The sequence below is a fragment of the Eupeodes corollae genome, chromosome 1 (assembly GCF_945859685.1).
Source record: "Eupeodes corollae chromosome 1, idEupCoro1.1, whole genome shotgun sequence".
In the NCBI taxonomy this organism is placed as follows: Eukaryota; Metazoa; Arthropoda; class Insecta; order Diptera; family Syrphidae; genus Eupeodes; species Eupeodes corollae.
Genome location: NC_079147.1, coordinates 142,953,862 through 142,980,213, shown reverse-complemented (window position 1 = coordinate 142,980,213; position 26,352 = coordinate 142,953,862). Strand labels below are relative to the sequence as shown.

At 33.2% G+C, this 26,352-nt stretch overlaps 1 protein-coding gene across 3 annotated transcripts in view; it reads right to left on the bottom strand.

Moving 5' to 3' along the window:
* LOC129953400 (maternal protein pumilio) overlaps window positions 1-26,352 on the bottom strand; it is a 582,858-nt gene that overhangs the window by 15,780 nt on the left and 540,726 nt on the right. For all 3 annotated transcript variants that reach the window (XM_056066582.1, XM_056066599.1, XM_056066592.1), the window contains exons 9-10: window positions 18,754-19,134; window positions 12,174-12,390 (exon numbers count right to left, since the gene is read on the bottom strand). In XM_056066582.1, the coding sequence (XP_055922557.1) occupies window positions 12,174-12,390; window positions 18,754-19,134 (598 nt within the window). The remainder of the gene's footprint in view (window positions 1-12,173; window positions 12,391-18,753; window positions 19,135-26,352) is intronic.

Sequence of the window (26,352 nt, the reverse complement as noted above, 5' to 3'; positions counted from 1 at the left end):
GTCTGCAAATTATGAACAATTTCTATTGAAATTCGGAGTCGGTCGAACGTTAATTTTAATTTTTGATAACAATCCCACGACGATAGAAAAGCTCAGAGCTAATATTGAACTGGAACTAGTGGCCATTTCAGCCGAAATGTGCGGCCGAGTCTTGGAAAATTGTGTGCAACAAGTCTACTGCTGCAAACGTGCCAGGGGTAGCCATATGAACAAAGTCCAGTTCCATACATAAATGTTTGGATTGTACTTCAAGTCTAACAATTTTTCAAATATTTTAAATGGTAAGCTTTAAAAAACACTTTTCAAGGCTAATTGAAATTAATAACCCGATAATTTGAATAACTTCAATTTGAAAAACATATTCCTCCGCTTGAATACGCCTTACATCCTTCTATACGGTTAATTTATTTTTAAATGCGATGTTTTTTTTAGTACAAAAGGCGTGTGGATTTCAAAAACAAAAAAAAAACGAGAAAAAAGTAGTTATCGTGACATTAGTTTAAGGATATAATATGCACTTCCATTGTAAACAAATTTATACAAGTATTACAACTTTTTAACATGCACAACTTTAAATAAAATAATTAACGAATAATTTAAATAAACTTCATAACATTCCAAAACTAAATCCTTAAAAATTTAAAATGAAAATAAACTGTTGGCACGAAAGGTACATTAATTTGTATGGAAAATCTGAATCTTATTGACTTAAAATTGTTATCCTTGCATGAGTGCGTGTTGAATTGAAAGGCTCTAATAAAAATTTTCAATTCCAAATGTTAAGATTTATGTATTCTTCGACAAGAAACAGGACCTTTTAGGTGAGGGGCATAAATCCACACTTCGAATATCTTAAAATTTTCCATGTACACAGGTAAACCGAATCACAAAAAACTCGTGTTATGACAAAATTGTCCATCCCTATGCATATAGGCTGTTAGTAATTTTCCACAATTTTCCTCATCAAATTCTTTATGCTATTTCGAATAATTGATTTTAATTCTGCTAAATACAAAAAAAAAAACAACACAAAAATATTTATCCTTTTATATGTCTACGTATGTAAAATAAAAAAAAATATTCCGGTCAAAATATGTTAAATAATTAATTTGCAATTTGCAATGCATCTAGGCAGTTGAGCCTGGTAGTTGTAGCCACATAGGTATGCAACAATATGCCCCTAGCCCTATATACTACAATGCACAATATCAATTATTTAAACTGTGCACAACAATAAGCAAGTTCCATGACGATGTGTGGAAGGGAAAAAATTTAAAATGTTAACGGATTTACATATTACAATCATAACAGGCTGTTTTCGATAAAAACAAAATTTATTGTAAATTTTTAATGACAAAAAAAAGAAAACTGATTTATAAAATAAGATGTTCTTTGTTTATTTAATTGTTTTTTTTTTTTTGTATACATTTTGTAAAAAAATCCTGATATTATGGAGGTGTATCCTTCTCAACTGAATTAAATTTTTAAGCTACATTCCTTTTATTCATCTTCATTTCTATACTTTGATAAAAAAAATTCGTAATTTCACTAACAATTTCATTGGCTTAGTGAATAGTTTAATTTAAGACATTTGTCTAAAGCATTTATTCAAAAAATAATTAGCTAAACGCATTTCTTTAAACAAAATTATATCATGAAGCTTTCTAATTCTCAATTGAAGGACCCATGTATATAACCCGCATTCTTTTCTTTTCATCTTGAATAATTTGATGAAAAAATTCGTAATTTCACCAACAATTTCATTGACTAAATGAAAAGTTTAATTTAAGGAATTTATCTCAAACATTAACTAAAAAAATCATTATCTGAACGAATTTGTAAAAAAAATATTTTGATTTCTCCTCCGCAATTTAAGGACATTGATACTTTGATGAACAATTTTATAACCTCAATGAAAAGCTTCATTTATCAATTTAAAACTATTAATAAGCTAATTTATTTTCATCTTGATTCGAATACTTTAACAAAAAAATAATTTTAACTTAAAATTCAAAATAGTTTTATTTAAGGTATTTGTTTATTTGTTTCAAACATTAATAACCAACAATCATTATAAGAACGAATTTCTTGATAAAAAAAAATATTATATTATCGAGATTTCTATTCCTCAATTTCAGTACATTATTTTCAGCGTGACTCGAACACTTTGATCAATAATTTTATAATTTCACCAACAATTTCATTAAGTCAATGAATAGCTTCATGTTGAATAATTGTTTTTAGCACTAATTGACTATTCTTTTCTGTCATGTATTATTAATAATTCATTTTTTCAATGAACGATTTAATTTCAAATAAATTAAATTATAAAAAAATGTATTTAAAAAACTAAAGAATTTTAAATTCACGAATTGAATTTATGAAATTGTATTAATTTTGCAAAAAAATCATTACTTGGCCGAATTTCTTGAAGATTTCTTTCCCAATTTATAAGAACATTCGTAAACTACTTTATTTAAATTTTATCTTTACTAGTATGCTTTTTTTTGTAATAAGCGCACACTCAAAGGGATACATTACCCTTATTATGTAGACACAGTGTTAGGACTAGGAAAGAGAGAGAGGGATTGAAAGGAGATGTCGGTGCACATTGGTTTTGAATTCCTGAATATTGCAATAGCTGGGAAAGACAGAGTGTGGCAAGGCATTCCACATTCGCATAGTACGGCTAAAGAACGAATCTCTGTACTTGACAGTACGACCGAAGATGGGCGCGAGGGTATATTGATGAGCATTCCTAGAAGCTCGAGTATTACGGTTGAACTGTTTAAGGGGAGGAATGCAGCTGGCTATTTCACTAGAGCATAAACCATTAAAATAACGGTAAAAGAGGGTGAGACAAGAAACATTTCGACGATGTTCAAGTGACGTAAATGATCTTATGATGTTATATCACCAATCAATCTAAATGCTCTACGTTCAATACTATCCAAGAGGCTTAAGTAAGTTGCAGGAGCACCAGCCCAGATATGGGAGTTATACTCAAGCTTTGGACGTATATAAGACTTGTAAATAACAGCCAGATCAGAGGGAGAGAAAAACTTCTTGCATCGCCTTAGAAAATCCAAACATCTTGCGGCATTTTTGGCGACATCGCGTATGTGATCGTTCCACAAAAGGTGGTTGGTGATACACATACTAAGAATATCCAGATGTTCAGTTTCCTCGATGCAAGTGCCATTTATGGATAATGGCAGGGGGGGGGGGTATATTTCGCTTTAACGATACAAGACAGCATTGCGTTTTCGAAGCATTAAATTTCACGCGGTTTCTTATTCCTCATTATACAATGCTGTTTAAGTCGGAATTTAATGAGCGAAAACGAATATGAATATGAATATTTATGAAAAATTTCATAATTTCAACGCAATATTCATAAACTCAATGAATGGTTTCATTTAAGACATATGTGTTTTTTTTTAATTTTTAATGAATCAACTCTTCTTTCATGTCAATTGCGTTATGAAGTTATTTTCTAATTTAGTTAATTAATCCAATGAACGAATTCATTTAAAAAAATAATAAATAAATTTAAAAAATCAATGAAAAACCGAAAAAGCTTTCAATTTTTTTGTACATTTATCAATGGAAATTACGATATAGTATTAATTCTATAAAAACAATAGTAACTTGGACGAATTTGTTAAAAAGAATTGAAAAACATGGTTTTTCTAAAGCAATTTGAGGATATTCATACTTTGATTAAAAATGTTATAATTTCACCGAAAATGTTCATTACCTCAATGAATGGTTTCATTTAAGATATTTATTTTCTTTTAAACATTATTATTATGAACATATTTTTAATGTCAAGTAAGCTATCGAATTTTTTCTAAAGTATTTCATTTCTTCTAATAACAAAATCATTTAAAAATTTGAGTAAAAATCATTGATAAAATGAAATTTACTTTCAAAATCGAAATTAAAATATTGTATTCAATTCGTTTAAAATATGTGTGTTTTTATTAAACATTAATGTTTAACTTTTCTTACAGGGCAAGTAAGTAATTGGGTTATTTTCAAAAACAGTAAATTTCTTCAATTAATTAAATTCATTAAAAAAATCAAAGAAATATGAAGTTGGTTAAATGTTGTTTCATAGATTATAAAGTATGATACAAACTTTTGCTGTTTAATAAAAATATAGGTTTTGTTTTTTTTTTCAAAAAAAAATGTTAATTATCTGCTTAGCGAAAAAATTCATTGGAAATTATGTAATTACAAATTAAATACATCAAAATAGTTCCTTAAATTGAGGAAAAGCGGATTTAATGAACAATTTTCTTTTAGTCAGTAAAATTTTGTTAAATTTATAATGAAACTAAGTTGTATTTTTATAAGTGATAGTTGTAAAAAGTTGCCGATAAAACAACTTATCTCTCTGAGTGTTCATGAAATAATTTTAACGAACAAATTTCATTTAGTCAGCAAAATTTCGTTAAAAAAAATTAAAGTAAACCAACAAGTTTCATGCTTTAAGATTTATTGCAGAAAAAATAAAGATCAGATCTGTCTAAAAGTTGTAAAAAATGAGAACTTATCTCTCTAAACGCGTTAGTTCATAAAACAATAAAACAAATTCATTGAATCCATGAATTTATTTTTAATTTAACAAAAAAATTCATCAATTAATAGAAAAAAATTATTTTTTTTGGAGCAGCCCACAACACCCTGTTAACAAAGGTCACTTAAGTCGATAGCATACAAATCATCCCTCTCCCTTATCATGGAAAAACAAAATGCCTCTGCTTGCCACGAACAGAACTATTTTGCAGAGATTCAAACAAGCCTAGAATTCCATTCTCAGCGATTGATGAAAAGAGCAGTCATATACTTTTTTATTTTTGTATTTCATTTGTTTAAAATCTGTTTTTGTTTTTGTTGTTGTTTTTATTTTTAATTTGTGGCAAGCAGACATTTTTGAATGCAAGCTGATATTCAATGCGGTTTTTATTTCATCAATCAATCGAAGAATTTTATAGTTTGCAATGAAATTTAAATTATCAACATTGCACGATTGTAATTAAGGGATTCCGTGGAATGCATTTCGATTACATTTTAGCCTGCGTTGCATGCTGCACAATGCACATATACATATATGCATATAAGTATAGATGCATCACCTTTCCATTAACTGAATTGTTCCACAATAATTGCTGAGATTTGGCAATAAGCGGGCCTGATGATGATGACGACCAAACAACCAACCAACCAACTATGGGATGGGATGTTGCTCTGTTGTTGTTGCTATATGTTGAACAACAAACGAAGAGAGCTCAATTAATTATGCACAATCACAATTTACAATCGCGTATCGCACGCGTTTATTATATCGTTTATAGTCATCGCTGATGCACAAAGTAGGTAGGTATCGTATAAGCGCGCACACGGTTCTATGCAAAGATAATAAAGTGCGATAAATCAAAACGAGGTTAATGCAACCAAATTAATTACAATCGATACCAATCGACGACGACGCACGATAGTGTGGATGGCGTGGCATCGTGGCAGAAGCGGCATGGAGGTGTGATACAATCGACAACAAAGTAGCGATAGCGGGTATACAATACAAGACAATACAATCTTAAATTACGACATTATGGATCGGCATATCTTAAAGGTTGGCAATCTTTTTGTTTTTTTGTATGTATACTTAAAAACTCATTGTTTTGAAAAACTTTAATTTTCTTCTTCTTCATTTTTGAAAAAAAGAGATTGGCAAAATTTTGCAAGGAAATACATTTTGTTCAGCCAAGTAAAACGTTGAAATTCATGTCTTTAATATAATTTACAAATACCAATTATCGTACTCGTTTGAAGTCATGTGAGCATAAAGAAGAAAGTGCATAAGTCGGATATATGTATGAATGTATAATATATACTCTCACTGAACCGAAAAAGTGGATTCATGTTAAAACAAAAATCAAACTGCATAGACAGACTTATAGCTTCATGGGATTTGTATCTAACTGCCTATAGTTTAATTTTATAAGTTTTATTATTAGTTCATGCGCCTGGAACTTAGCTTTCTTCACCCATAATTTTATGATGAATGCAAATTATGGCTTGCAATCACATAAAGTATACAAAGATAAAGATACAAAGATACTAAATATATGTTTAGTTACCGGATTAGCCCATCAAATGATGATAAACTTACTTTCAAAAGGCGTATACGCCTAAGTAACCTGTTTAAATTATTGCTGGTACTTTGTTAAGGTAAGGGTAATAACATTAAACTGAACATTAAAATAGTTATGGACTCTGGTAGCATAAGGAAGGCAACATTTGTATACAAATCTTAGTAATTTTTCGTTCATGTCGAAATCTTTCCCATAGTACGAAATAGGGAAAGAAATGACTTTTGACATTTTAGACACTGATTTAAAAGATAGTTAAAAGCTTCCAGTTTAATGAATCATCTTTAAGGCTTTTAAGACATTAAAATGTCAAAAATCTCTTCATTTTATTTACCGCCTTGAATTTTATTCATCAACTCAACTTTTTTTTTGTAAGGTTTGTTTGTTTTTCAAAGTTATCTATGACATAAGGTTCTCTTCGATTAGATAAGATTTCAATATTAATGTATTTTTGAAATTGAAAAAAAAACAGAAAACATTTGAAACTATTGTTATTTATTTATTGACGACTTTTTTTGTTTCGTTATCTAACTATTTCTAAGTGTTTAATTGATATTAGACAAGTACCTACAATCAAGTTCTGATTGATTTTTTAATTGGTTTTTCTTTTTTGAAAAGTGATAGATAACAATATAGTGTTTTTTTTTTTTTAAGTGTTGACTAGGATCACTACCTCGTTCTAGCCTAGGTTCCGCTACGGATATCATGATATAAACCAAAACAAAGGAAGTACTGTGAGAAGATTTGACGTTAGACGTCTACAATCGGAAGATATCGCCATGTCCTTTTCCAATCAAATCTCTAACAACCTTTTAAAAAGTTCTGTGTTGCCAGCATCGAGTACTGTGAGAACTAGTGGCAACATTGTCTAACCGCTATCAGAGATACTAGAGGTGGTAGGTTTGACGTGGCCACCATAACGAAAGCTCTGGTTTGACGACAGCTGTCGGCTAGTTCAATAAGCTTCATAACAGGCAACAATACGGCACTGCTTGGAAGGACCAGAACTGCTCGCGAACTCTGCAAGCAAAAAAAGAGAGAGGTATACCGGGATATCTTAGAAGGAAAAAGGAAGCATCATCAGATAGAGGGACCGCCTTGAATGAGCTTCGTAAATTTTATCAAAAGGTAAAAAAAACTCCAAAATATACCAGCCATGAACCTAGGTATGTAAAGACGATGGTCACTTCTTTAAACTATGAAACGGTGATGACGAATTGATCTCCCTGCAAGGAGCTAACGCCATTAAACTGAGACGATGCGGAATAACAATCCCGACAAACCTACTCTAAAGAAGGCTATATCTGATCTAAAGTCCAACAAAACTCTTAAGCTGAAGGCACAGATGTCGATGACTTGAAAAGAAGTATACACCCATCTCCAAAATATGGTCGGAAGAAAGCATAGAATGAGTGAAATCTCATCATAGGTGACCCTCTGAACTGTGCAAACTACAGAGGTCAGTCTCCTAAACATCACTTATAAAATCATTTCTGAAGTATAATGTGAATGTCTGAAACCTTTCGTGAAGAACCTAACAGGTTCGTATCAGTGTGTGTTCATACCAGGAAAGTCCACGATTGATCTTAGAAAAAAGCCAGGAACTTCAAATCGATATTCAACTACTTCAAGACCGCCCGCGTATGACAGTATCTAGAGAAATGAACTTTAAAGAACAATGTCTAGTTTTGGCACCCCTGTGAAACTTGTTTTTTTTTGTGCAGAATGGCAATCGAGAATGAACACTGCTCTATCAAGGTCGGAAAAGATGTCATCGATGATTTTTTATGTTGAAAAAGGTTTTAGACAAGACGATGCACTATCAAGCGACTTCTTCAGCATAGATTAAAGAAGACTTGTGCAAAACACAGCTGTCAAAACTAGATTCAAAATATTCCAAAAGTCTATCTAATTACTCGGATAAGCTCATGATATTGACATAATTGAAAGATAATAGTCCCATAATAGTGCCCCGTTTTTGAAAATTGTACATTAAGCGAAGAAGATGCGTTAAGAGCAATGACGATGGCAGAGGAACTGCCATCAATATTGGACTATTTTCTTACATCTAGTTCGCTTTCGCAAACCCAAAATAATACTAATAATAGGCTTTGCAAAACATTCCCTACGTTTTCAAATCATTATGGTATAGAAATAAATCTTAATATTTTTGATGTTTACCCGGTATTGATACCATCTAAATCGTATACCAGCTTCGAAAGAACTGATTGGGATGTGTTTAGAATGCAACTTCACAACAGGATCTCAAGAGTGACAGCACCCATAGATAAAAACATTACATATGCAGAAGTTGATGTAATTTAAGACAATATAAATCAAAATATAGTTTCTTGAATTGAAAATAACTCAACTATTCGAAATACAAGAGACGTTAAATACAAAAATATTTCCTATCTTACAAAAAATCTTTTGAAAATTCGTAATGTTTGGTTAAGAAAACTCAAGAGAATCTTTCATAAGCATTTAAATAGACGCAACTTAGAGTATCAACAACTTCACTCGCAAATACAGTGTCTTAGTAAAATAATAAAAGAGAGAGTAAAACATGATCTTGACCAAGAGTTCACAACACGTCTGAACAAAATTAGACCTTCTCCCCATGCTTTCAAGGAAATTGATAAAATTACAGGAAGAAAAGTCTTTGGGTCAGATATTGTCAAGGATGTTTTGAATTTCGATGGACAGGAACTGGTTGATATTGAAGCTAAACTTAGTGCATTCAGGGCCATGTACGCTAATGGTTTTGCCGACCGAACGCCGTCTTTTTGTCTCTTTCAAAAGTAGATGAATTTTGTAACACTCATTTAGAAAACCAATTAACGACATTCACACCATCAAACACAGCATGTAACCAAGTTTCCTTACCTTTCACTACATATCAAAAAGTCAATACATTTAGAATGAATTTGAATAACAAAAAGTCATTTGGTCTTGACAAAATTTCAAGGAAATGTCCGATTTACCTTGATCTCACTTTAACTTGTCTCTTTAATCATTGTATAAACAACGGATACTTTACAACTGCATGGAAACATTCCAAAATTATGCCTATAGCTAAAAAAATAACGCCAAAAATATAAAAGATTTTCGACCAATATCTCTTCTTTCCAAAATAGGAAAACTGTGTGAAAAAGTCATAGCAGAATCTCTTGATAGTTTCATCGATAACTCAAATATTATACCAAACACCCAATTTGGGTTTAAGAAAAATCACTCAACGGAGCATTGCCTTTTAGTGCTTAATGATAAAATTATTCACAATCTGAGACAAAAAAAAAAATGCACAATTGTCCTGGATATTGACTTAGAGGCAGCATTTGACTCTATTTGGCATAAAGGTCTTATTTTTAAGTTAATAAAATTGAACTGTCCTAAGTACCTCATTAGATTGATCACCAGTTTTCTTAATTCAAGAACCGCGTCGATTGTCATTGGATCGGAGTTTTCAGATCCTTTCCCAGTACTCTTAGGAGTTGCTCAAGGAACATTACTTGGACCAAAATTATTTAATGTATTTTTATATGACATTCTTTTTTGCAACTCTGAATCCGAGCCTGAAGCACTTCTGTACGCAGACGACACAAAACTTTTTGCTGCTGCTATAAGGCCAAACAATGCACTAGAAAAATTAAAAAGTGCTTTACCTACTTTATTCTCGTATTTTAAATCTTGGGGATTAAAAATAAATACTGAAAAATGTGGGCTAACCTGTTTTAGGAACTCCTATGGAAAAGGGCACCGAAAGTCTGTTAAAGAAAGCAAGGAGTTATCTTTGCGTATTGACGATAAGATAGTTCCATTAAAAACAGAAACAAAGTACTTAGGGATCCACTATCAAAATATGTTAAAATTTAACAGGCATGCGCGGAATGTATTAAACAAACCGAAAATGGCTACTGCTATTTTAAAAAAATTACTTTCTTCAAAGCATATATCCCAAAGTACTAAAATTCTAATGTATAAAGCATTGATAAGACCTATAATCTCGTATGGTTTTAGTACCTGGTTCTCTATTTCTCCAACGGCAGCAAAAGAATTAGAAAAGTTTGAAAGAACAATCTTACGATTTTGTAGTGGAAAATATCGTTGACCTAATAAAAAATAGTTTTCTAACTATACATTGTATAATTTAACAAAAGTGAAACCTTTGATGATTTATATGACAACATTATTAAAAACAAGATAAGAATCTTGTATAAATCATCCAAATCCACTTATAAAAGGATTATGGGACAAAAATATTACCAATGAAAGCTCATACTTCGAGTATTATCAATCTAAATTCGATCTTTTGCATAATAGATACCGAAATTTAATAGAACCTCAGATGAATGATTTACTTACTTTACCTTTTTATGAGAAAGCCACATTGAACGTTCTTCGAGGATAAAATTGTTTTAATTTTGTATATTAAAAAAAAAGAATATTGTTTATCTTTTTATATAATACATAAAATTATAGTTGGTTCATATACTCGTAGCCTATGAATTAAATAAAATTAAATTAATTTTCTATTATTTGTATTTGTTTGAATAAATCAAAAGTTTCTTGTTCTAATATATTAAATTATATCTCGAACTAAGTAACTGCTCTTACTATATTTATCTCAAACTCAAAAATAAAAACCTGATAGAAAATAAAATTCTTTATAATCGTAGCCTTGCATATGGAATGCATCTTTTGTTATTTAGTTTTAAGTTCTAGTCATTAGTTTTAAGTTTGGCCACTTGTGAGCCACTAGTGAACGTGTGTCGGGAGCAAACACACGAATATATTAATGAAATACATTCTTGAAATATGTATGCATATTTTGTAATTTAAAAAGGTTTAAACTATTCTTTTATTAAACATCTTGTATAAGCCAGACATATTAATGAAGTCGGCAGCATAATTTAAAAAAATATTGTAATCAAAAATAATTTGTGAATTTTAAGTCTCAATAAAAAAAACTGAACTGATGCGTTAAGAGGTCAAGACCAATTATATGGTGTCACCAAGAAAGGACATTGAACGAAGATGACTTGTACAAAAAATAACCATTGACAGCGTCAAAATTGAGGTAGTTAAGGAAATTGTCAAGCACTGAAGAACTTATGTAATCGAGCATCTAAAGCCACTTTCAAAAGGTACTCATCGTCCTGGTTTTTATTTATAGCGTTGAGACTTGGATCTTGTTTCATGGCAAGATGACAAAGTCTTAAGACGTTTCAAGAGACAAATTCTTCGGTTGAGTTTTGGTACTGTCTGTGTAGGTGAAGAGTGGAGGAGAAGATACAACGACTCTGGTCTAGTCAAAAGAACAGAAGTCCAATGACTTGATGGTTGGGTTATGTAAAGCGAATGTAAACCAACCACACGCGGGTAGGAGAGGACCAAATTGGTGCATGAAACTGGAAACAATTATCTAGGTTTCGAGCTGGTTGGAGACTCTTGTTGCTTGTTGAGGCCCAAATCCGTCCCGCTCTGTAGCGCCAAAATAAATACAGAAATACATTTTAGTTAAAGACATATTGCATATTATGGCCGTTTAATAATCGAACTAATACTCTTCGCAATTTTTAAAACACCGTTTCCTAAAGTATTTCGAGAAATAAATGTTAGTTTTTTAGAAGATCAATTAGTAGATATTAATTTCGGGATCATTGTTTTAAAACTTTTAGTTGAGCATACACATATTTGAATACCTAAAACACTTTTGACTTTAAAAGATTGAATCAAAAATCTGACACATAGTTAAATGTTGGTACTCGAAAGTGACGTTTTTGAGGTACTCTTATGAACAAAATATTTATTCTAAACAATCGATCAACTTAAGTTTTATTTTGTTCTAAGTTTAAAAACGCTTCATGCAAATAAAAATATCCTACACAAAAATGATGAATGTTAATTATGAAAAAATTTAAACTTTAATTACAAAAAAAATTATATAACAATTTATTTTATATTACATAAAACTATACAAACAAAAAGATGAAGAAAATTAAGTCTTACCTCCAACATTTGAACCATTTTGTTGTGAATAGAGATTCTGTTGAGCGGCCTGTGGTTGCGGTGGATATAATTGTGGTGGACCCTGTGGTGGTGGTGGTCCAGCTCTTGCGGCACCCGGTGGTACTAGCACTGGTGCTGGGCTAACAAGGCGCATTGGTGTGGTTGTTCGTGGTCCCATCACTAGTGAACCACTCTGGTCAAAAAATGCTGGTATAACCTGTACACGTGTTTGTGAGTGTGTGTGATTTATAAAGGATCATGATGTTGGTGGTTGGCGTTGATGAGATACATTTATAGGATATTATTTTTTTAGTAATTGATTTTTGTTTTTTTTTCAGTTTGATAAAGCATTTAGATGATGATGATTTTGATGATGGAAAAGGGGGGAACGGGGGATAAAAGATGGAACGAAAAGAAAAAGATATAATTTTGTTTTTGTTTAGAAATTTATTTACATCAAAATCAATATTTTTTTCATATTTCCTAAAACATATGCACAAAGATAAAATGCACAAGCTCATATCGAAAATAAAACGCGATTGAACGTTGCTTCTAGAATTGAAAAATCGGTGACATGTGGGCGAAAAATAAACAAAAGTATTTTATCGAAGGTTCTCTGAAATACGAAAACACCCTGGAACCTATACCATGTTTTAGATTTTGCTTTTTATTTATTGATAAGAAGTGAGTTCTTAAAAATTTACATCGCATGTGTTTGGTAATGGGAAGTGATTTGTAGATTTTGATTACCGTCGTCGCATTTGTCGTGCTAGTCCTATAGGGGCAAGACTTTGTTTTCGAAAATAAATTACATTTTTCATGACACACCAAAAAACACTAGTTCCTACCTAGGTACCTACACTCTACACTTAGAATGTTTTTCTTTCAAAAACAAGATTGTTTTTTTTTGTTTTTTTATTGTAAGGAAAAAATAAAACAAATATGTGTGAATTGTTTTAATAATTTAAAAGTCATTTTCTAAATGATGTTAAAAAAACATGACGAATGTTAAACAAGGTTGTTTACATTTTTTGAAGTAAGAGAAATTAATGTTTTTAAAAAATATCAGCTATTTTAAGTGCTTTTGTTCGTGTTGGCGGAGAAAAGGAACTGTTTACATACCATACATAGAAATTATTAAAAATTGTTGTAAAAAGGGAGTTTAAGTGAAAAAGTGGATAATTTTTAGTTCAATAGATTTTCTTTTTGTTGATTTAATACTAATTTTTTTTAATTGAGTACAAATTTTTGATTGTGAATGGGAAAGTTAGTTTGTTTGTTTGCTTGTTTGTCCCTCCTTCACGTCGCAACGGAGTTTTTTTATGACATAATTTTTTGTGCTGAGGTAGTTACGAGGCTAATAGGTGTTTTAAGTTACTTTTCACCGCGGTAAAATATCTTATTCACAGCGCATTCCACCACAACCGTGGCCGGTAACACTTTTAATTAGATATACGATATATTCTTATTTTTAAACATTGATTAGTAGCATATTCTTAGGCGCTGAATGCTTTTGTACCTATCACCTATGCTTATCATTAAGCTTTTTAAATAATGACATTAACGTACGAAATTATGCTGAAAAACTGTTCAAAATATGAGATGGGATTTTTGTAACTTAGTAGAAAGAAATTATGAACTTATTGCAAGTGTTTGACTTAATTTAAAAAATACAATAAATACATGACGACCAATTACTCTACCAGAAGCCGGTTCTAACAAAAACAGATGATATTTTTTTCAAATAAATTTGAAAACATTGAATGACGTCGGAAGAGATATGAGGGAGTATTTGTTAAGGACACTGTCATGGATCTTTTCATGCCTAGTCGAGTTTCTTTACAAGCTTAAGGACCACTCACGTAATCTCCGATTGAAATAAGGCGTGACAATTCGCTATGACAAAGGGACAAATTCTAAAAGTAGGTGAACCTAAAAAAGCCGTGTTTTATAACTTTTTACAATAGGCGTTACTTTTGGTTCATGCATGTTTCTTTTGATTGTGGGAAGCTTATCAACTAGCTCAGAAATACTTAGTTTTGGAATGTGTATAGGTGATATTTGTTGATTTCCGTTTTCCATGAGGACAATAATAAATGATCAAATATTCCGAAAGTAGAGAACCGTGTTTCTTTTCCATGTTTAACGATATTTTAAAATGTATAAAAACAAAATTTCAGAGAACAGTTGGAATATTGATTAAAGAGACCATCTTAAGCGGGTCTTAGCGGGTCTTACTCCATTGGATTTGTTGTGGACGAAATGAAGAAAGATAGAATTTGGTAAAGGGTTTTCCAAAAGAAGATTTAATTTTGGTATTAGTCAATCAAAACATTTTTAAGATTTTGTTGTATCACTAAAAATTTGCCTTAACGGCTACGATTTGAAAATCCAATTTCTATACTAATATTTTAAGGTGAAAAGTTTGACTGTTAACAGTCGAATTATTTTTTCTGAACACCGTTTTATTTAATAAACATGATTTAAAATCATGAAAAATGAATATAAAAATTAACCAGCATGGTGTTCATATATGCATTTCGCCCCGATGTAATGGTTGGGCTCATCAGAAGATGACCATTACACCTTGTCTTGACGCATATTTTCTCGAATAAAACGAGAATCCATATAATATGAGCTACATAGAGCAGAAGAATGTGTTTGTTTGCTTGTTTGTTTGTTTGAACGCGCTTATCTCAAGAACTGCTGGTCTGATTTCAGTGTAACACATCCCAATTATTGAGGAAGGTAAAAGGCTGTATAACATCACAGTCTTAGGACTAATACGAACGAAGCACCATTTAAATATGTTTAAAATCGGGGATTATTTTCCTTTTTCGTGTTTGCACTGCGTGCGCTTCGGAAACCGTTAACATCTTGCTAAAATAATGTATGACATACTTGTTCCTCTTTAATAGTTTCAAATAAAAGTCCGCCACAGCATATGTCTATCTTTGAAAGCTGGCTCGCTATACATTTTGTTTTGTAGTTGGTCAATTTTTTAAATTCAATGCATTTAAGGACACCCTTTGTACAATTTAACACAGTTTCATAATTTTCTTCTATTATGCTTGAAAACTGTTTAACAAGTAAGTTAATTGAAATTGAAAAAAACTACAACATTGTTAACATACAAATTCATGTCTAAGTTTTTCTTCATTTCGAAACAGTTATTAACACTTTAACACTTTTTGTTATTGTTTTCGTTTTTTTTTATAAACGTTATGAATCATGTACTTTTTTACACTAAAAATTCATCCAATTAGAAAATTACTAAACATAGCAAAAAAACTATCAGAGGGTGCTATAAAAGTACAGGTACGAAAATTGCACCACTTTAATCAGTAACACCTGAATGCACACAATACAAAAAACAAAAACAGTTTTTCCAAGCTTATACATTTTCTTGGTATCGTATCGTGATGATGGTGACGGATTAAAGGGGATAAGATTTCTTAATCAAGTCGACATAGAACTGTTTTTTCTTTTACGGAATCACTGTGACATTATATGAAGTTAAATGAAAAATGTAATCAGGGGTAACGAAAAAAAATGGTGCTTGATTCTTAAAGTGGTTAGGAAAAATATTTCAAATTTTATTTTTCGTCAAGGCGAAATTAGGTGTGTTCAACTAGAAATTAATTAAATTTATTTGATATTTGAATTTTCGTTTTTTTTCGAAAGTATAACTTTGCAAGTCTTTTGTAAAATATGTGTCAAAGCTCAAATTCCGATAAATCTTTTGAGCTATCACAATACAAGACAGATTTGGTAACGTAAGGAATTTACCATATTTCTGACTTTAAGTGGAAATAAACTACAAACTGATCGTCTGTCCTGGTAAAATATGTATAAAGTTGTTCTAGACAGTTCAGAACTTTGCAATTCAGTGTTGACCTTATCAAAGCTTCATGTAAATGTCTCACAGGTTTGATTAATAAAAACAAGTCTCAAAACATTCAATAATCTCACTAAGTTTTGTTTGAATTAAACACAACACATGGACTTGTTTTTCAGCCTAACTTGCTTCTTAGCAGAAATTCATCAAATATACGTTCGTTTTATAAAAAAGTGAAGATTTACTTTTTCATTTTTAAGTACACCCTGTGATATGTGAATTTTCCTAACTGACAGATAATCCGTACCTTTTCATTGTCTTCCTGAGTTTTTGTTGTATTAATTCTAAAGGGTGATTTTGTTGGACGTGTGATTTTCAATCTGGCAATCCTTTTTTTTTAAGTTGTTGTTTTTGACAGCTGTCACTTGAATTATAATCAGTTTACCATATTTTGAATGAACAGACTTACTTCTAAGAAACTTTTGTGAATTCTTTAAATTTATTATTAACGAAACAATTAATTTCTTGGAGGAAACCTTCGGTGAGTTTGGTTTCTGAAAATGACTTGAAGATCGTGCAAATTGTGTGAAGTCGCCCGTTTACACAGATAAGCCAAGACGATAGATGCATTGGAAGGGAATTTTCGGATTACAATAAAAAGTGGTTGAAAATTCGGTCTCTCGCCTATTGTCGGCTATTTGACCGAAATCATTTTTGAAGCGTAATGACAAACGTAAGAAACGGTTTGTTCTTTAAAACTACATGTCTAAGAGCATAAATTAAGTGACAGCTGTCAAAAGGACAAACTCTTAAAAAGTATTGCCAGATTGAAAACCACACGTCTTAAAAAAAACACCTTTTATTAACACAAAGGTGTACCTTTGTACCTGACCAAAGCCAAAGGTGTTGCAACTATTTTTATTTACTCATTTTCTTTTTGTTGCTTGTTCTTTTTTTTAATTTAACAAATGGATTACAAAATGAAACTCATCCGATGATGAGGAAGTGAATAAAAATCAATTTTCATTGAGTGCAAATAGATACACACGTCCTCATCTATCGTCCAATCCACAACAAGCCCGCTAGCACTAACACAATAAGCCAGCAGGGCTAGAGCAAAGCTACTATCGTCATCATCATCAACACTAAAACGACGACGAGAGGGGCCACATTGGAATGGATTGGATTTTTAGGTCAGCACGAGTTAGTTTAATTAAAATATGGTAAGCTATGTCCTATGCGAGTATAAACTAGGAATAGGTATAACGTATACAAGGGATTTTAATGTTGGAAGTCGTTCATTAGCTGCTGAAAACTCCTCCCCAAGGTTTAATTAAATGATGGAAAAACGAACAAAAGTATATACTAAAAAGAAAGATAAAGGGTGGTTAAATATTAGGGGCCGATGTTGAAAGTGAACCACACCTAAACGTTAAGTTTTTTTCTACATTTCATTTGACATTTCTCAATTTCAGACTTACTCAATTAGAATCATGAAAAGATACATATTCGAGCAACGCGTTAAAGTTACTGAGGCTCATTGTGAAAATGGGCGTTTAAATAAAACTGTGATTTGTTCGGCCAATTTAATAGTCCAAATGTGCGTACAATCGAAAAAATTATGCAAAAATTTGGGCAAGCTGGGTCTGTAGAGTTATACATAAGGACTTACATTTAAACGCTTAAGAGTTGCAATCGACTTAAGAACTATAGCCTCTTGGCCATTTCAAGCGTCGCCGCGCCGTCTTCAATGGTCAGAATGGTGGCAAGAAATGACAACAGCGGATGATCAATTTCGAATCTTTATCTCAGCGATTTTCACCTTAGTGGACTCGTCAATAAGTAGAAGTGCCAAATTTGGGCTAATTATAATACAAGAGTGATTGTCGAGTCGAAAAACCAATCCACCTACAAGGAATGACTGTTTGACTGTTTGGTGCGGTTTATGAGCTGGCGGCATCATTTTTCCAAAATTAGGATGGTCAGGCAGTTACTAAGAATTGTGTTCGCTATCGTGAGATTATAACGAACTTTTTATAGACCGAATTGGAACATATGGATGATGCGTGACAAATTCAATGACCGTGGTATCTAAAGTATTGGCAATGTCAATTGGCCGTTAAGATCATGTGTCTTGACAACGTAAGACTTCTGTCTTTGGGGTTATTTGAAGGAAAAGGTGTTCGTCAATAAGCCAGTAACAATTTAAGAGCTAAAGGATGAGATAATTCAGCACATTAACATTATATAATCTCAATTAAAGCCTCATCGTCATTGAAAAGTTGGATTATCGGATGGAGGTGTGCCGCCGAGGTAGCAACGGACATTTGGCCGATAATTTGGTCAACAAATCATTGAACCATATCAATTTAAAGATACTTACAAAAATTACAACAATTTCTTTAATAATTTATGTTTTATTCTAAATCAACATCGGTCCTTAAAATTTAACCACCCTTTATGCTGGAAAAGTGGAGAAGGAAGGTTTATCATTATCAATTATTTCAATTCAAGAAGCAACGTCTAAAATTGTTTTCCTTTTTTAAGTCTCTGCGTGGTTTAGGCGCTATATTAAAGTTAGTCCAAAAAAAGCTCAATATTGTCTTTTTTTTTTACAAATTTACATAAATAATGTTGTTATACAAAATTCTTTACAACGTTTTTGTTCACACTTTGTACATTTTAACAAAATTACCCAAAAAAACAACAAAAAACAAAATCAATTGTTTTTGGAAAACATACCTGATAAGATTGATTTTCAGCACCTTGTTGGGATGGTGTTAAAGGTCTTCGTGGTTGTGATCCTTGTTGTGGTATTAAATTGCCCGGATACATGCCCCATGGTGCAACTCCATAATATTGTGGCATTTGTGCCGCTATCAGACCCATATACGGCGTAGCATCCTGTCCTGGATTAATAACATAGGGGGCGGCTTGTTGCGCCGCATAGGCATTTTGTTGTGCGGCCAAAAATTGCTGTGATGGCATAGGCATTGGTTGCGGTTGCATTGGTGTGCCATTTGGTGCTCCGGGCGCGCCCGATGAAGCAGCCGCAGCCGCTGCAGCAACAGCTGCTGCATTTGTTGCTGCTGCTAAACCAGGATTTTGTGATCTAAATAGTTGCTAGAAGCAGAAAATAAAAACAATAATTAGTATTTTGTTTGATAGAAGTCCCAGTTTTTGGAATTTAAATTTTATTTTTTATCAACATTAAGGGTATGTATGCAAGTAGTTAGAACTCGTATAGCCTAAAAGGTAAAATTGGAATCCTGTATTCTATACAGAGAGAGAAAAAAAAGGAGGAATGTGTGTGAACGAAGAGAATTTAGATTCGAAATGCGGAAGTCCATAATGTCTGAATTTTATGGAGAATAAAATAAATGAATTGCAGGAAAATTGGGACGACGAGGACGACAACTACGACGAGGGTTGGCTTTAGGTTTTCTTTTTTTTATGTATACGAATGTTTTCCAGCATTCAGCAACAGATGTCATAATTCATGACCCACATTCCCCAAAGGGAATATTTGCCGAATTCTTTTGCTCCTTGTTCCTGGTTTCCCAATGGTGTTGATCGTTTTTCATTCTTCCATTGTCTCGACTCCTTCACGCAAAGTGCAAAGAGGGAGATTGGAGATTCAAGATTCGAGATATTATATTTCATTCTTATTTTTTGTGTCCTTGGTATGTTCCTGTTCCTATATTAATTCTTTGGTTTATGTTGTGTATAGTATATTTCTTCATTTCCGCATTCTATTCAATTTCGGGAATGGAAAGTCGACAAGAGGGTTCCACATTAAATATGAACATAAACAAAAACACAATCTTGGGGTTAAGTTTTGCGGAGGACCAGATTTTGATTTTGATTTCATTCTGCATTTGTGAGGTTTTTGTGTCTGGGGGTGTCGTAGAGGTGTAGGTATCAGTTTGCCCTCTTTGCTTTAAGTCACAGAAAAAGGTTAAGTGAAAATAACGGAAGTTGTTTTCTTTTTCACAGCAATATAAGTTCATTATATTTGAATAAATAATACAGAGAAAAAAAGTAATAATAAAATGACATATTTGCTTTTACTTAAACTCTTGGAGGGTGTTCTTTTTCCTTTATTTGGGCGTAATTACACTCAAGGCTTTCATGCGTTTAAATTATGGCATAATATGATAAAGGACCAAGAAGTTTTGTTTTTATTCAATGTGAAGAAATACTAATGTTAAAGAGGGATAACTTCGAAACAGAGTTATAGAAATAGAAATAAATTGTATGCTTTGACCACTTTTATTGGTTAGGATAAGCTGAGTTGATGGGCTAGCGATAACGATTGATGACAATACCGCTTAAATATAGATCAATGTGGAGCCATTGTGATACCCTAAATAATTGAACTTCTCCTAAAGAAAAAGAAATGTTTAAAACCTGATGGCTATGGATACTTTTTGTCTAGCCTGTTATGAGCTATAATAAGCCTAATAGGCTATTTGTTGGAATTTCTTCGAGTTCTTCAAGATTTTCAAAAAAGCGTCTGCTTAGGAATTTATTTCTAGCGTGACAAATTGCTGGAAATGGCATAAAAAGGGGGCAGTGGATTCTTGCTTTTCGTCATCATTGCAGCCCTTACACATATTATAGGTAGTAAGCCGCATTCTTCATATTCATGGATACCTTAAATAGGAAATTCAAATATGGGGTTTTTCAATAGAGACTTGACAACTTGAAATTTAATTTGTGAAGAAACCCTTCTAGTAATCATGAAACTCTCATTGTCAATTCTTTAACTAAACTTAACGTTTTCATTATATGGTAACGTTAGCGTACATAAACGACGACTTGAACTTCAAGAGGGTTAACTTAAATATTACGGTTTCAATAACGACTTTAGTGCAACAATTTGAGTCTAAATATTCGTTGTGTGATGTTGCCGTGTCAGTGAGTCGAAGTATCAAAAATATCGTTGCAAAAGATCTAAATCAGTAGATTTCACGTCGTTTTCAGGAATTAATCATCGCTTAGAACACATACTGGCGTATTTTGCTTGAGAATCTATGTGGGACGTCGTCATGCGTTGGGCTCTGGGAAAGATATGCTAAGATAATGAATTTCATCGCAAAATCATCTTAAGTGACGAAGCTCATTTTTGGCTTTGTAAGTTCGTCAAAATATGCGATATTTAAGAAACGCAAGATCGACCGAGAACATAGCCGCGGTTCGTGAAAGTGTACAGAAGAACCTAAGGCAGTCTATTCCTCGTCGTACACAAGAACTTGTGCCTTTCGCAGACTTCAACTTGGCAAATTTTGAATCGGGACTTGGATCAACACCCGTACAAGATCCAACTGACCTAGGAGCTTAAAGTTCATAACCATAGACAACGCCGTTTGTTCGCTGACTAGCCTTCGAATTGTTTGAAAGACAACCACAATTTTGGCCGGAAAATCATTTTTAGTGACGATTACCAATTATTTTTGTTCGGAATCGGAAGATATGGACTTTCACGACAACGGGATGGTGCAACAAGCCACACAGCTTATAGAAGAGTAAGTTTGAAGAGCATGGTACCTCAAAAAATTAGTCAGTAGATTAGAGGCCTCATTCCTGCGATTTAACGGCTCTTCACTATTTTATTTGGGGCTACGTTAAGTCATTTATCTATATCAACGAAGTTTAAAGAGCTCAGGGCGAAATTGAACAGGAAAAAGCGTTTTTTTCATTCGAAATGTGTGGCCGATTTATCAAAAATTGGACATAACCTATCCACCAACGTCGAGTTACATTCATAAAAGTTTTGATTATATTTCAAGCCGCCGTTAATAAAGTTTTTAAAATACAAAAATGATTTAAAAATAAAAATAAGGTGGCACAACATTCCGTGGAGAACCGAGCGCTAGAAACTAGGTTAGGTTAAAGTGGCCGTTGGTTGGAAAGTCCAACACACTTAGACCAAAGTATGGTCCGTTGTGATACCACATGGATCAGTTGATGAGCTTAACTCGTCGATGCAATTGGAGCTCCGAATGAAGCGTAGGAGACAAATAATGTCAGAATTTTTTAAATCGCTGGTATCGTTGAAGTAGTAGTTTTCAAGGTGGATTCTACGTCTTTGTGATAAGGCAGGGCATGTGCACAGAAGATAAGAGATTGTCTCCTCCTCCTCCTCGTCCATGCAACTCCTACAAAAATAATTTGCAGGAGCTCCAAGTCGAATAGCATGCCTTCCTATTAAGCAGTTCCCAGTCAGGACACCTATAACGTAGCTAATGTGCAATCTACTCAGAGAGATCAATTTTTTTGAGCACCTGGCGCTAAGATTAGACCAAAATAGTTTTGTTGCTAAACTGGTGGTGGTGTTATTCCACCTGAAGTTTGTTTTCTCTATGGTATCTTGCTTAAGCATGAGTTTACACGTAGGTAAGAGGATACCTATACTAGCATTATGAGCCAGCAGAGGTAAAGTTGTTCCGCTTTTTGTAAGTTCGTCAGCTTTGCAATTTCCTGGAATGTCTCTATGACTCGGCACCCAGAAAAGGTGAATGTTGAATCGTGTACCCATCTCCGCAAGAGATGGTCGACAATTTAAGGCTGTTAGTGAGTTAGTGGAGTCAGATTTTAGGGACTTGGACATCCTCCGTTTTTAATTCGTCTGTATAAAAGCTTATAGGATCATAGTTCAAAAATGATGTATTCTCCCAAGAAGACCTGGGAGGTATAGTCACTTTGGAGCTATAGTTATTAAAGTGAGGATGGGGTATGGTGTAGTCAATATTACTGTTTATAGAACGAGTTCAAATAGTGGTGTGGCCAATTACATGATTGAACCACAGCGAGAAGGCTTGAAGCCGTATGGCTGTATTAGCGGCCGTTTGCTTGCTGAAAATGTCCAGCGGTATAAGATGGAACAGAACATCAAGTAAGGCGGAGGTGGTAGAGCGAAGTGCTCCTCCCATACACAGGCAGGCTGTTCGTTGGACTTTGCTGAGTTTATCGCGATTTGTCGCTATATCTAGCGCCGTCCACCATACCGCTACACCGCAAGTAAGGATCGGCGTTATGACCGAGATATATAGTCAGTGTAATGCGGGGCTGTAGGCAACATTTATTACCAATGGCCTTTTTACAGGAGAACAGGGCTATTGTGGCCTTGTTTGTTCTTTCTTGAATATTTGGTTTCCAACTTAATTTCTTATCCAAAATGAGACCCAAGTATTTTGCTTGTTCAGAGAATTTGAGTGGTAAGCCGTTTATGAGGGGAGGGTCAATGAGTGTGACTTTGTATTTCCTTGTGAAGAGGACAAGGTCGGTTTTTTCTGGGTTAACGCCTAGTCCACACCGATTTGCCCATCTGGTGAGCTTATTTAAAGCGTTTCGTAAGAGTGACTAACAACTTTCAAATATTCCTTTGCGCATGGATGGAGGGGAAGTACAAATTGTAAGCTGAATCCGAAAAGCTTATTTGAGAAAGCACTTTCTTTTCACAAGAATTACTCTTGGAATATTTTTCAAATCTTTACAAGAGGCAGTACCCATGTAAAAGCTTTAGGTGACACAAGAAGGGAATAGGGACTGAACCCAAGACTTTTGGCATGACAGTCCTATGCACTAACTATTACGTAACTAGTACTACTCGAATGGTTTGTTTTTATTTAAAGAAATTTTGTCAAGTCTTTATTGGAAAATCCCTTAAAACATCACAAAACGTCTTACCTAAAGACCAAAATATTACTCCTGGTAAATATTGTAAATGCGCGATGACTTTGGCGAATAAATCAGCCTGAATTGGACCAATTGCATCGATTATGTTGTTTTTCAGAACCACGTCGTTTGTGGCTCATTTGCATTGACCTGCGACTCGCATTAGACATGTTTTTAGTAGTGTAGCATTGAAAACGGAAAATGAAGCTTCGTAGTCAATATGTGTTAAATAGCTTTTTAGAAATCAACAATTTGATCATTATTTTGTGGGGTTTCCTTTTTTTTCTGAAAACTCAAGACAATACGATACAACATACAGTTTACCTTTTTTATTCATATCCTTAAATTCTATTTTACTTGGTTTAAATACATACATTTTGACTTGAAGCCTTTTTAAATTTCCTTGAACAAGTTTATGGACTTAACTTCAAACAAATTTTGTTATCTTTCTAATTAAGTCACAAATAAATAAATATTTAAGCTTAAGCATAAAATCCCATTCAACGCTATTTCATGGTTTAATCTGGAAAAATAACCATGTCAAATGATAAACATCTGATGAAGTTTGTTCACTCTCTATATATTTGTGGTCCTATTCTTATTGTATTATTTCTTAAAGTGATTATAACAAATTAACCAGAGTGACATTCTAATCTCTAAATTTACACTTAATTCTATACCCAAAAAACCTTAATATGTGTGTACACAAAACCCATAGCATTTATACTACCGTCATTATTTAAACATTATCCATTCTTAAATTCGATTAATTATATAGAGAACCATTTTATTTGAATACTTTATACGAGACCGACGACGATGATGATGATGACGACGAAGCACGATGACGACGGTCTTTTTCGTATAAGTACAAAAACACAACAGCAACATATACATACACATAAACATAAACAAACATACATACAACAAAATGAATGACTATTAAATCCAAAAACTTTAATCACCCACATCTAAGTACACTTCCAGTTCTCAATCTTCGACGAACCCAAAACCCAGAACCTAGAGAACCCAGCCTCATATCCTTAAAACTAAACACCGCACATAATTCGCCAGCATCCATTATGTGAGCGTCAATATAAATTGCCATGGCCACCACCATACCGTTATGTTTATGTATGTATGTCGAACCTCGTGTATATATTATTTTCTCCGATTGCTCTGAATTTGTTGTTTCCTTAATCATTATTCAGTACGCATTCTTTGCTATACTAAAATTCCAATTAAAAGCCAATACAACAGCAATACTATTACTCAGGGTGATATTTAATATATACCTACGAGTACTTATGTACAGATCCTTCATATCCTTATTCAAAGAAAGAGAGAGAGAGTGTCGTAAGACATTAGGTAGGTGGTATAGGTTAGGAAGGTATAGCTCTTGTTATCGGTTCCTGTTTTGTCAGGGTCAGCTGTTGCAAGGAAGGGGCCTTAAACTAACATCAGGGATCAGGCAAACAACACAAACAAAGTTGAAAAAGGACTTTTTCAGTAACGTGAAGCATATAAATCAGGAACGTTAAGAATGGAAAGATAGTGGTCGAACACTGATTGTCTAAAAATATAAGATTGCTCTGTGCAAGAAAGAAAGAAAAGAACGCCTTATTGTGAATCTACCAGAGCATGTCTTACTTATATAAGGGTTTTCCAATAAAAACGGGTTGATTTTGATAGGTCGTGGCAGCCACATTTTGTTATCAAAATGGGTTAGCGCCCTTTTTATAGACTACATGATCGTCTAATCAACGTATGGTGGTTAAATTCGAGTCCACCAGCTTCGCTGAAAAAACCGACGCTGTCCCTGAAAGTGGGCAGCAGAATCCAAGGCATTCAATTCCACGTCGCTCACAAAAACTTGGCCTGTAGCAGCTGAATTTTGCGTCGTGATTTGGACCTGCACCTATACAAAATCCAACTAACCCAAGATGAAACAAAACGACCATACGCAGCGTCGTGTGATTGCTGATTGGATTTTGGAGCAATTGTAAGTTGATACCAATTTGGGTCTTCAGCTATGAGACCCATTTCTGGAGGAATAGGCAGCTTAATAGGAAAAATTGACAGATTTGGAAAGACGCTAATACCTGCGATATTAACGAAGTGCCAATGCATCCAAATACAGTTACTGTTTGATGTGGATTTCGGGTTAGTAAATAAATTAGGTGGCGCAACAGTCCGTAGAGAACCAGGGCCAAGTGACTTAAAACTGTCAACCATTCCAGTGCACGAGTAATGTTGTCAGGGATGGAGGGAATTTACAGTCGAAACCGTACGGCTAATATGGGAAAGCAATTTTTTATCAAGAATTACTCTTGGAGAAGTTGTCAATTCCTCGGAAGAGGCAGTACCCGCGTAAATTTATAATTTAACAACAAACTTTTTCTTTCTATTAGAATACAAATATGGAATACAGGGAAAATAGTACATAAAAAGAAATGGTTTGTGTATTTGGACGGCCTTATCAATTACACAAACCATTTCTTTAAATTAATTAATTTCCCAGTATTTCATATTTTTTTGGGATGAGTTTCTTTTTAAGTTATAAGGTTTTTACTACGAACAGCTAAGTCGAAGGATGGACCATGCGGAAAGTTTTTGTGGGCGGTGTGAACGCAGCCAAACTTAGTCAATACCTCAAGGACA